The 13,359-nt window shown below is 47.8% G+C and overlaps 1 protein-coding gene across 2 annotated transcripts in view; it reads right to left on the reverse strand.

The window, feature by feature from the left end:
- Nucleotides 1-8,490: 8,490 nt before the first annotated feature.
- The window catches only part of LOC141133724 (uncharacterized), a 103,480-nt gene continuing 98,611 nt past the window's right edge, over nucleotides 8,491-13,359 (reverse strand). Inside the window, exon 12 of one of the 2 annotated variants that reach the window (XM_073623247.1) lies at nucleotides 8,491-9,541. In XM_073623247.1, the coding sequence (XP_073479348.1) occupies nucleotides 9,382-9,541 (160 nt within the window). In that variant the 3' untranslated portion in view covers nucleotides 8,491-9,381. The remainder of the gene's footprint in view (nucleotides 9,542-13,359) is intronic. The other variant, XM_073623246.1, reaches the window with a different exon arrangement.

Genomic DNA, 13,359 nt, shown 5'->3' on the forward strand with positions numbered 1-13,359 from the left:
CTATTGATGACCCCCCCACCCCTTTTACCACATTTTATTTACCGCTATCGTCACCGACCAACAGCAAAAACCAGCCAACACCCAGCTGTCATGACGATCAACTTCATCCGATCCTGAAAAATAAACACACACATTAACAACACTAACAACACATTACACAGGGAGGGAGGGTGGGAAATTCTGCCTCCTCGTGTCTCCTTCCCAGCTCACTGCTCCGCTCTTGCTCCGTCCCTCCTTTTATATGGCCACTCCCCCCTACTTTCCTGTTATCTCCTCCCCACCTCTCCTTGAAACTTTTAACCCTATGTGTGTCACTAGACACACTGTCATGCCCGGCCCTGCACTATTCCTCTTCTTTCCATGATTCCGGGCCTCACTTGACTAGTGTAGTCCAGATGTACCCCATCTTATCCCTTACTGTTAGCCACAAATACTCCAACCCCTTTTACCATCCTAAATAATGAGACCACACCTTTTCTTTTGGAGTATAAATGGCCATAACAGCCTCTTTTATTAAACAACTGTATAAATACCTCCAATATCAACTTAAATATATAAATAACATATAACCTCAGAGAAAACAACATGTTTTAACCCAACCTGTTGGTCAATGACGGAACTACCCCCTTTTTCACCACATATCAAAACAGTACACTGCAGGAACCATGTTTCAAACTGATAAGACCTCCAGCTGTGCCGCTTGGAGACAACCCCCTCCCGCAGTGCAACATACCGGTATTCCTTTTCTGGAATACACAGGAGGGGCCATACTATTGATGACCCCCACCCCTTTTTTCACATTTTATTTACCGCTACCGTCACCAACCAACAGCAAAAACCAGCCACAGCCCGAAAGGATGAAACCTTATCCTTAAGGGCCCCTCCATACCCTCAAGGCCCATTGTATTCCTTCCTGCAACCCCATGGTCCATAGATCAGTCCCCACATCTGTGGGGTGAACCCCGTCCCTTCGCAAATAGAGGCCTACATTTATCTCCAACTCTCTATGCCGAATCACCATTCCCCCTTGCTGAACCAAAAACCTCCCCACCACCTTATTGACTCGTATACGAGCCTTGTTGATTCGCACCACAGACCTTGCATTGCGCCACGATGTTCGTGCCACAATATCCGACCATAATAGCAATGTGTTCGGAAAAATAGTATGTAAGTGCAACAGATCAGCTTTTACATCTGCTATCAATTCCCTGACCGTACGCACTCCCAAATCATTACCTCCAGCGTGAATGACCAACACATCCGGAGGTCTGTCTAACCACGTGTATCGTTCCACCTCTGTAACCACTCTACCCCACATCATTCCTGGTCTCCCCAGCCACCTGATAAAAGCCTCACTCCTTGATATGCCTAACTGCCGCCCGTCTGGTCTCGCATCACCTCTCCTTGCCCTCCAACAAACGTAGGAGTGTCCCAGTATCCAGACGAGGTGTGGAGACACTCCATCTGAAACGAAAAGACAACAAGGCAGGGTGACATCACCAAACAACAAACCCCACTACATGTGTGCAAACAACCAAAATTATTATATATACTTTTTTTTTATTCCACTACTAATTGAGGGCGAATGTATGTACAAAATCTCTTCGATTCCCATCTACCGATCCTCCGCACAGCTGCCTCATCCAACCCGCATCTGGCAGCTTCTGTAGCAGCCCCAATGCGGAAGGAGTGTGAGGCGTATGCCTTCCCATCCAAACCTATCCCAGATAAGCATTTCCGAAACACTGCCACAAATTTAAACCTTGATAGGTAAGAACCATCCTCATGACATAAAAATGGTCCCTCACCTACCGGTCTAATCTTCCCAAAATCACCAACCGTCCTTACCGGACACACCGCTGATCCTGGCAAGGCATACAGCCACACATCCATGCCTTTTCCTAATTGATCAGTTTTTGACCTCCTCAGCCATAAACACACCTTATCCGTGTATGACCGCACATCCTGTACCAAAATACCCCCTGCGTCCTTTCTGGACTGGCTGACCAACTCCCCTACCCGAAAAGCCCCAATAAACGGCAGCGAAAAAGCCGCAGTAAACAGTAAGCACTCATAACTTGAGTTACACACCGACCCCAGTTGTTCACAAATTGCCGACAGGTTTGCGAAAGTGACCGGTCGTCGGTTATCCTTTTTCTTGTGTCCCCTCCGGTACCCTTTTAATGCCTGCCTCACCCAAAAGTCCTTCGTCCAATCCTCCTTCCCCTGCAACTTAAACAGAAATGACAACGCCGATAACTTCTTACCAATAGACGATACCGCCACCCCGTTTTCCATGTTTCTGGACACAAAATAAAGGACCAATAATCTCACCTCCCCGCCGTCTTCCCCCGCCCCAGCTTCCCGGACAAGTCCCAACCATTCTTTCCATACCTTCACATAGACCGCCCATGTGGACTCACTCACAGACTGTTGTATCCATCCTGCGGCGACTCCAAGGCCACCTCCCAGATCCAACCGGGCAAGGAATTCCTTCCTTCTCTGCAGCTGGAGCTAATTCCCTGAACTTGTCCCACTGAAAGCGAGACAGCGAATCAGCCAGTGTGTTGTCAATCCCTGGTATATGTACAGCGTATATGAAAATATTCAATTGCAAGCATCGTAGTACCAACTGTCGTAGTAGCCTTATGACAGGTTGGGAAGACGCTGACATGCGATTGACTACCTGCACCACTCCCATATTGTCGCAGTTCAATCTCAACTTTAAATTCTGACAAGTCTGTCCCCACAACTCCATAGCCAGTACTACTGGAAACAATTCCAGTAGTACCAGGTTACGAAGGTAACCAGCTTCCACCCAAGATTTTGGCCATGGTTCCGCACTCCATTGCCCCTGAAAAAACGCCCTATATCCAGTAGATCCCGCCGCATCTGTAACCAACTCCACATTGAAATTACTTACCGGACCTGACATCCACACCGACTTCCCATTGTACTCCGTCAAAATTGATACCATACCTTTAGGTCCTCCCGATGTTCTTTATTAAGCCTAATGAAAAGGGCCGGTGCTTTTACCCCAGCTGTAGCCGCCGACAGCCGTCGGCAAAAAACCCTACCCATGGGTATGATCCTGCAAGCAAAGTTCAACTTACCAAGCAAAGATTGAAGGTCCCGCAGTTGTATTTTCTTCATCCCGTGGATCCGCCGTATTTCCTTCTGCAAGTCCACTAACTTTTCCTGCGGTAACCTACATTCCATTGCCATTGAATCAATAACAATGCCCAAGAAACTAAGTTCTGTGGTGGGGCCCTCTGTTTTTTCAGCTGCCAGGAGCACTCCAAACCGTTCTGCAATGTGCTGCAACGTTGACAATAAGATCGCACACACAGTTGAAGAAGGGGGGTCTATGCATAGGAAGTCATCCAAATAGTGTATCATAGATTCAAGCCCAGGCACCTCCCTTACAACCCACTCCAAAAATGAACTGAAAACTTCAAACATGGCGCAGGAAAAGGAGAAACCCATGGGCAAGCATTTATCCACATAAAATTGTTCCTGCCAGTGGAATCCCAACAGCCAAAAGCTATTGGGTGCACTTGAAGTAGCCTAAATGCCGCCACTATATCAGCTTTTGCCATCAGCGCCCCCTTTCCATACCGCCTGACCCATCGAACTGCCGCATCAAACGAAGTGTATGACACGGTGCATGCATCTGGGTCAATGAAATCATTAACCGAGCCCCCTTTTGGAAATGATAAGTGGTGAATCAACCAAAACTTATTCGGTTCTTTCTTTGGCACCACACCCAGTGGAGACACCACCAAGTCTTTTAATGGTTTTGACCCAAACGGGCCGCCCATCCGTCTCAAAGCCACTTCCTTTGCCAATTTATCCCCCACCACCCCCGGGTGTTGCAATGCAGATTTTAAATTCCGTGCTACTGGAGGAACCACCTCCAATGAACATGGTATTTTGAACCCCTCCCGAAACCCTTTGGTGATCAGTAATGCCGCTTTCCTATCTGGATACTTACTTAGGAAAGGCTGCATCCTTTCCACCTTCACCGGCGTCATCCCTCTTGTGAGCAGACTCCCCGGTACGCTTTCCTTTTTTGAAGCACCGAGACAGGGTGTGGGCTCCCCCACACCCTGAACATTCGTGCTTGAATTTGCACGATCCCCCGAACTTACAGGATCCCTCATTAAACTGCCAGCACACCCCCCATTTTCTTCCGGCCGGTAGTCCTGAGGAGTGAGTACCCCCGCCCCCCCCCTGAAATAACTGAGGCGGGGCCCTAGCCGATGACATCAGTCTCATCCATAGGCTAATATCCTTATGGTCCCAACGCAGAGCCGGACGCACCGCTCTGCGTTGTCGAAACTGCTCATCGTAACGTAGCCACGCAGTTCCCCCATAAACTCTGTTTGCCTCTCCTATAGCATCCATATAACAAAACAACCCCAAACAATGTTCGGGGTTCTTTTCGCCAATGACACTGACCATGATAGCGAACGCCTGTAACCAGTTAACAAATGTCCGCGGTATCAATCTATATCTCCTCTTCTCCTCATCCTCCTTCTTGGAATTGTCGGGTTTAACCCTAAACTTTACCAATGGCAACAAGGAGAAAATTTCCACGTACTCCCCTTTATAAATTTTTTCTCGAACTTCCTGTTTCAAATGCGCCCCCAGCGGGCCTTCGAAACAAACGTATATCTCGCATTTTGACGCATCCGCCAGCCTAACCACATCAGTCCTTCCCTTAGCTTCTGTGGCCCCCTTCTCAGCTGACGTTTCCTTGCTCGTCACCTTCTCCGGCGTCGTGGTAGCTGGCACCCCTGTGTCCGTAGCCCCCTCTGCCCCCCCTTGCGCATCCCCCTGCGGAACCTGCCCTGGTCCCTCTCCAAAGCGTCCTACCAGGACCCTTAGACCCTCCAATAGCTCCTGGAGCTGTCCCCCGGACCCCGAACTGGCGGACGCCATACCCGCCAGTTGTGGGTCAGGAACCTGTCCCATCACTCGCTGCGAAGATGTCGCTGTCCCCCCTGCATTCGTTGCTACCACCCCCAACAAACCCTGCAAAGTATTAGTAAATGATAAGTTATCACTGGACTTACCAGGCTGACCAGGAGTCTTCCCAACAGACGCCGTGCTGCTCTCCCTCGCCGGTTCCTTATGCCATGGCTCCTCCTCCTCTTCGGACACCTCATCTTCAGACTGTTCCCCTTGCACCGGGACTGGCGTCATAGGTAGCCCCCCAGGTGAAGCCCTCCTGGAGGCCGTAAGCACCCTCCATTGTGGGGTCTGCAATCCTCTGCGAACCGATGATGATGCCCACTGCCCTGAACTTCTTGCAACTGAGCCAGCTTGTTCACTGCTCCGTCTCCCATCTTGGGAAACCTTCCCCCCGCCGGGTGAGCTACGCCCACCCGCGGCGTCGCTCGATCCACGACTCCCTGACGTTGCGGCTCCCGGCGCTGGTCTCCCCCTTCTGTCCCCCCCGCTCGTGTAGAGCTGCTGGAGAGCTGGTCTGATCCCCCCTTTCTGTCCCAGTGTTCAGGGAAGCGGCGCCATGTTGGCCCGTGGCCCCGCCCACTGCGCCTTGACTGCGGCCTGTAACCCTCCCGGGCCCCGCTGTGTCCGTTTTGTGGCTCCTTTTCACTGGCGGAGTTGACTTCTCCCCCCTCGGGCTCCGTGCCAGGTGGCCTGCTCCGTGTTCTGACCCCGGCGAGTAACGCGCCGGAGGCCGCGATCTCCGTGCACGTGCAGACGGCTCACCTTCTCTCTCTGCATGGCTTGCTTCTCCTCCAAGCATCGCTGCGATCTGGCTGTGAAGCCAGTCGGATCCATTCGCCGCTGCCGCCTGCGCCAAAATCGCCACTACGTCGGCCTCACTCCACCCTACTTGCCTGTTATCTCCTCCCCAACTCTCCTTGAAACTTTTAACCCTATGTGTGTCACTAGACACACTGTCATGCCCGGCCCTGCACTATTCCTCTTCTTTCCATCATTCCGGGCCTCATTGGACAGAAGGAATCAGGCTGCAGGGGAAGTATCCAGGTATACAGGAACAGAAACAAACAGGTTCAGGGTTCAGGATACAGGAATCAGGAATCAGGGTTCAGATCCAGGATCAGGATCAGGATCACAGATAAACAGTAAAAAGCTCTGACGATTCCAAACTGCCAGGAGACACCAGCTGCTGGACCTCAGTACTGCACGCCAAATGATAGATATTACCAGTGGAAGGAACCTTTCCTGACAGGGAGCCAGTCTGTATGATGAGGCCACAATGTAGTGCACTCGGAACAAGATTAGAGATTTTTTGGCTAAAGTCTGGTGACTCTTTCGCTGACTTTGGACAGAACTAACAGGTAGGGAAAAATAGGTGTATTGGTGGTGCTTCACACAGAAACCCTATAGAGGTACTTTTGATGAAAGCAAGAATTAGCCTTGCTGTCAAAAATTTAAATGACATGCACCTGTCAAACAGGTGTGGAAAAATTGGTCCTTGGGTGTTAATAGTGCCCATAAAACCTACACCAAAAAATGTCTTCCAGATGGCATCAACACCCACAAAGCTAGGCAGCCTAGGCAGTCTTTCAGGGATTCCAGATCCTTAAAGCACTTAATCGGTGACATCGGCATCAGGAGTTTAATAGCTGCTGCTAATCCAAGACTGATTCATTTTGATAAATGTCAGCCAGAGCACGGAGTCTGTGGACAGACGTGCTCTCTTACCTGTCACAGAACCCCCAGCAGCACTGAATGCCTATTTGGAAAGCACGCTGGATGCAGGGCAGCCCAGCAGCTCGATGGACATGTTCTGGCCAGTGGTCTATTTTTATGACCCAGTACCCAGTGGATCTTCAACTGGAAAGCTCTTCATGTCTGTTTTCGCGCCTAGATAATCTCCCACCATATGATGAAGACGCTGCCGATGGGATGTGGAAGCTGACAGCCCTGGGTGTTGAGGACTAAAAAAAAATTGAAATGCATCACTGAGGTGGCTCCCTTCTTCACCAATCCTCTCTTGACCAACAGAAGCCTCAAAACTATGTTTTCGACAGGACTGTAACCTACCAGAGTCTAGAAAGGCATTACATAAACTCCTCTTTAAATCTGGTGCAACTGTGCATGGTAGCCAATCAGCTTCTAACTTCAGCTTGTTCAATTAAGCTTTGACAATAAAACCTAGAAGCAGAGATACATCAGATTTTGCACATCAGTTTTAGTAAATCAATCCCAGTGAGCCTCGTACTAGGGCGAGCATGCGTCTAGTATGATCATTGTGCCATGCCGTAAAGACGGGGGACTCAGTGGTGAAAAACCATCTATAACTAAGTATTCTTGTTACATTTTCCAATATTACTACATTTTTTATCATTATCTGTATGTAGATGGGGTGCAGCATGGTGCCTCGGTAATAACACACACAGTCTTAAGTGCGATGAAAAGAATTTGTATTGAGACAATGCAGAGACAGTTCACAATAAACCCGCTGGGAAGACAGCCCAACCGGGAACAGTCATGGGTCCCAACAGCGTGTAGAGAGCAGGTTACAGCCGAACTGACAGCACCTGTTAAGAGGGGCAGAGCCTCGTGCCCAAGTGGGAAGATGTCCAGAGAAGTTGCGAGCCCTACACTTTCCCTCCTCGCCTGGAACTTTTCCCTGCCGCTAGTTCTGTCCCTAACCTGTCCCAACGCTATCCACTCTCAAATGCACGCCAAACCTGGGAGCCAGAGCCTAAAATAGGCTCTGCCAGACCCATGATGGCTGCTGGAGTCACATGGGGCAGCAGCATCCAATCGGATAGATTCCCCAGTGACCCAGGAAACCATAGAGGAACCATGTCCCTCTTGACTTCCTCTCTAGCTGCAATGCCACTGTGGACGAGCGCCACCTGCAGAGGAGAAAATAGACTGCTGTACCTGCCTACATTTACTGCGGTTCACAATAGTAAACACTGAATAAATAGATTTCATTCACAAAAAATGGTTGTTTATAACAGTGATATTCACTGTTATAAGCAATCATAGTGTGTAAAAAAATCTCGATTATCTCCCAGAGTAGTATAATGTTACTATGGGAACACTGGGTTGTTCTGGTCACAGTATGCAAAAAAATCTTTAAAAAAAAGAAAAAAAATGTAATGAAAAAGAAATTAAATATTTTTAAAAATTTTTTAAATATATATTATTATTTGTTTGTTTTGTACATACTTACACCAATCAGTCACCGCCACACCCGTTATATGATGTACTATTATACTGGTGACAGTATGTAAAAATAAAAAATTGTGCATATTTTTTTTTTTTTATTTCTCAATTTTTCCAAAAATTTTGATAAATTACAACTTCAAAAAACTTGCCATGCCTTTTACTAAATACCTTGGATTGTCTACTTTTCAAAAAGGGGTCATTTGGGTGGTATTTGTACTGTCCGGATGTTTTTGGGCCTCAAGAAATTAGATTGTCCGTCAGTACATCAGGATTGATCAATTTTCAGATATATATGCCATAGTTTGTGTACTCTATAACTTTCCTATAGACTAAATATACACTGATTCGGGTTAATTTCACCAAAGAAATGAAGCAGAATACATTTTGGCCTAAATTTATGAAGAACGATTATTTATTTGCAAAGTTTTATAACAGCAATGAAGAAAAACACATTATTTTCCAAAATTTTCCATCTTTTTATGTTTATTTAGCAAAAAATAGAAAACCCAGTGGGGATAAAATACCCCCAAAAGAAAGCTTTATTTATGTGAAAAAAATGATAAAAAGTTCATATGGATACAGTGTTGCATGACTGTGCAATTGTCATTCAAAGTGTGACAGCGCTGAAAGCTGAAAATTGGCCTGAGCAGGAAGTGGTTAAAGGCCTTGTCCCCTCTGGCAAGATAACCCCTCCATGTTGATAACATGTGGTATGTCTCAAGAAGGAGGGTGACTCACTCGTTTGCATGCAGATCACCCTAGATAACACCCACATGTGATGCTGAGCCTCCATGTTTGAAAGAACTTAAATTCAATGAATGACTTGTGGTGGGTCAGGGACAGTCAGGCTGGGGAGGAGAGACCTAGGTGACACTGGACCTCCTCCAGCCAAGAAATTAGGCGGGGCTCTTTCTGACTCTTTGTAGCTTCTAATGCACATTGTGAGAAGCTCACAGCATGTGGTGAAATACAGGACCCTATACAACTGTGCAAGACTAAAGAAAAGGTTGGAGTTCAACTTGAAAACTGCAGAATGGACGCTCTGAGATCTTCCAATTCTAGAACAAAAGGTCCCAGCATATCCTACAGCATTATATTATACAGTAGTAGATTCTATATGGCTGTAGTATGATGGAGAAGCAGCAAAGGTACAGTAGATAGAGATATCAGGTGTCCTCTGGTGTCCTTAAGTCCATATCAGAAGGTCATCTTCTTCTCACAGATGTACTTTATTTTTTCGGAACAGTGACGATCATTCCAGTCATATCCATCCCTTAACGTAGCACAATCTTCCCCTTTTTCCCCTCCTTTGAAATTATGATCCTTCCAATCATCAGGCTGATCCTTCCCCCAGAACCTGAAGGACAGAAGTGACAATAGGGTTTAGACCAATACAGGAACTGAGCAGAACTGGGACCTCAGAAATGCTATAAAATGAGATTTAAAAGGTGTGAGCCCAACAACTGTGATCGGCTGCAAGAGAACTGACCACACACTACAATTTAATGGTACAATCTACTAAGGTTAGATCAGTGATGGCCAACCCCATACATACATAGCCCCTAGCTATGTGATGTGTAGGGATGAGCTTCGAGTTTGAGTGGAACTCATGTTCGACTCGAACATTGGCTGTTCGCAAGTTCGCCGAACATCGAACAATTTGGGGTGTTCGCGGCAAATTCGAATGCCGCGGAACACCCTTTAAAAGTCTATGGGAGAAATCAAAAGTGCTAATTTTAAAGGCTAATATGCAAGTTATTGTCATAAAAAGTGTTTGGGGACCCAGGTCCTGCCCCAGGGGACATGGATCAATGCAAAAAAAAGTTTTAAAAACGGCCGTTTTTTCAGGAGCAGTGATTTTAATAATGCTTAAAGTCAATCAATAAAAGTGTAATATCCCTTTAAATTTAGTACCTGGGGGGTGTCTATAATATGCCTGTAAAGGGGTGCATGTTTCCTGTGTTTAGAACAGTCTGACAGCAAAATGACATTTTGAAGGAAAAAACTCATTTAAAACTACCCGCGGCTATTGCATTGCCGACAATACACATAGAAGTTCATTGATAAAAATGGCATGGGAATTCCCCAAAGGGGAACCCCGAACCAAAATTAAAAAAAAAAATGACGTGGGAGTCCCCCTAAATTCCATACCAGGCCCTTCAGGTCTGGTATGGATATTAAGGGGAACCCCGGCCAAAATTTAAAAAAAAAAATGACGTGGGGTTCCCCCTAAATTCCATACCAGACCCTTCAGGTCTGGTATGGATTTTAAGGGGAACCCCGCGCCAAAAAAAAAAACAAAAAATGGCGTGGGGTCCCCCCAAAAATCCATACCAGACCCTTATCCGAGCACGCAACCTGGCAGGCCGCAGGAAAAGAGGGGGGGACGAGAGTGCGGCCCCCCCCCTCCTGAACCTTACAAGGCCACATGCCCTCAACATTGGGAGGGTGCTTTGGGGTAGCCCCCCAAAACACCTTGTCCCCATGTTGATGAGGACAAGGGCCTCATCCCCACAACCCTGGCCGGTGGTTGTGGGGGTCTGCGGGCGGGGGGCTTATCAGAATCTGGAAGCCCCCTTTAACAAGGGGACCCCCAGATCCCGGCCCCCCCCCTGTGTGAAATGGTAAGGGTGTACCCCTATCATTTCACTAAAAAACTGTCAAAAATGTTAAAAATGACAAGAGACAGTTTTTGACAATTCCTTTATTTAAATACTTCTTCTTTCTTCTATCTTCCTTCATCTTCTGGTTCTTCTGGTTCTTCTGGCTCTTCTGGTTCTTCCTCCAGCGTTCTCGTCCAGCATCTCCTCCGCGGCGTCTTCTATCTTCTTCTCCTCGGGCCGCTCCGCACCCATGGCATGGGGGGAGGCTCCCGCTCTTCTTCTTTTCTTCTCTTCTTCATTTTCTTCTCCGGGCCGCTCCTCACACATGCTAGCATGGCGGGAGGCTCCCGCTGTGTGACGGCGCTCCTCGTCTGACAGTTCTTAAATAACGGGGGGCGGGGCCACCTGGTGACCCCGCCCCCCTCTGACGCACGGTGACTTGACGGACTTCCCTGTGACGTCACAGGGAATGCCACAGGGAAGTCCCGTCATGTCCCGTGCGTCAGAGGGGGGCGGGGTCACCGCGTGGCCCCGCCCCCCGTTATTTAAGAACTGTCAGACGAGGAGCGCCGTCACACAGCGGGAGCCTCCCTTCATGCCAGCATGGATGCGGAGCGGCCCGGAGAAGAAAATGAAGAAGAGAAGAAGAGAAGAAGATGAAGAAGAAGAGAAGAGCGGGAGCCTCCCCCCATGCCATGGGTGCGGAGCGGCCCGAGGAGAAGAAGATAGAAGACGCCGCGGAGGAGATGCTGGACGAGAACGCCGGAGGAAGAACCAGAAGAGCCAGAAGAACCAGAAGAACCAGAAGATGAAGGAAGATAGAAGAAAGAAGAAGTATTTAAATAAAGGAATTGTCAAAAACTGTCTCCTGTCATTTTTAACATTTTTGACAGTTTTTTAGTGAAATAGTAGGGGTACTTTTGTACCCCCTTACCATTTCACACAGGGGGGGGCGGGATCTGGGGGTCCCCTTGTTAAAGGGGGCTTCCAGATTCCGATAAGCCCCCCGCCCGCAGACCCCCACAACCACCGGCCAGGGTTGTGGGGATGAGGCCCTTGTCCTCATCAACATGGGGACAAGGTGTTTTGGGGGGCTACCCCAAAGCACCCTCCCAATGTTGAGGGCATGTGGCCTGGTACGGTTCAGGAGGGGGGGGGCCGCACTCTCGTCCCCCCCCTCTTTTCCTGCGGCCTGCCAGGTTGTGTGCTCGGATAAGGGTCTGGTATGGATTTTTGGGGGGACCCCACGCCGTTTTTTTTTTTTTTTTTTTTGGCGCGGGGTTCCCCTTAAAATCCATACCAGACCTGAAGGGTCTGGTATGGAATTTAGGGGGAACCCCACATCATTTTTTTTTTTTAATTTTGGCCGGGGTTCCCCTTAATATCCATACCAGACCTGAAGGGCCTGGTATGGAATTTAGGGGGACTCCCACGTCATTTTTTTTTTTTAATTTTGGTTCGGGGTTCCCCTTTGGGGAATTCCCATGCCGTTTTTATCAATGAACTTCTATGTGTATTGTCGGCAATGCAATAGCCGCGGGTAGTTTTAAATGAGTTTTTTCCTTCAAAAAGTCATTTTGCTGTCAGACTGTTCTAAACACAGGAAACATGCGCCCCTTTACAGGCATACTATAGACACCCCCCAGGTACGAAATTTAAAGGGATATTACACTTTTATTGTTTGACTTTAAGCATTATTAAAATCACTGCTCCTGAAAAAACGGCCGTTTTTAAAACTTTTTTTTGCATTGATCCATGTCCCCTGGGGCAGGACCCAGGTCCCCAAACACTTTTTATGACAATAACTTGCATATTAGCCTTTAAAATTAGCACTTTTGATTATTCATGTTCGTGTCCCATAGACTTTAACGGTGTTCGAACGAACTTTTTTCCTGTTCGCATGTTCTGGTGCGAACCGAACAGGGGGGTGTTCAGCTCATCCCTAGTGATGTGTTCTTCCTCCCACCTCTTTCCCTGATTAAATATGTGAAGTTTTCTCCTCCAGGTCCTTCATGTGAGAAGTTCTTCCCCTTCACATCTTTACCTATTGGTCTATGTGAGGAGTTCTTTCCCTCATCTCTTTCCTACATTGGCTATGTGAGGAGTAGGGATGAGCCAATGGTTTGGCTTAAACCTGGGCTGTTAGGGTGTTTGAAAGAATGGCCAAATGTTTGGTCCCCTGTGCGCTGGGAGCTGAGCATCATCTATAGAAGTGGTATTTTTACCGCAATTATATATAACAGCTTCCTTCAGTGGTTCCTAAAGAAGCAGCAAGTGCTGGTGCCCGCTGCATCCCTAGCAACCATCTCTGGCACATTACTCACATGGGTAGGAATCTACAGTTACATTAGCAAAGGGACAGGGATAAAAGCAACTGTCACTGGCCATATTTGGTCAATGATGTCACTACTTTCCGCTCCCCTTCCCTTATATAGCTGATGACAGCTCACAGAGCTGTCATTCAGCAAGCAGTACCATTGGGAATAGTCATGTACATCAGGTCAACCCAGTTTTTAATTCTGACAAGCCGGCAGGTGTAGGGCATCCTGATTGATGATGTATTTACAAGGAG

This window comes from Aquarana catesbeiana, linkage group LG03, assembly GCF_042186555.1.
Source record: "Aquarana catesbeiana isolate 2022-GZ linkage group LG03, ASM4218655v1, whole genome shotgun sequence".
Classification (NCBI taxonomy): Eukaryota; Metazoa; Chordata; class Amphibia; order Anura; family Ranidae; genus Aquarana; species Aquarana catesbeiana.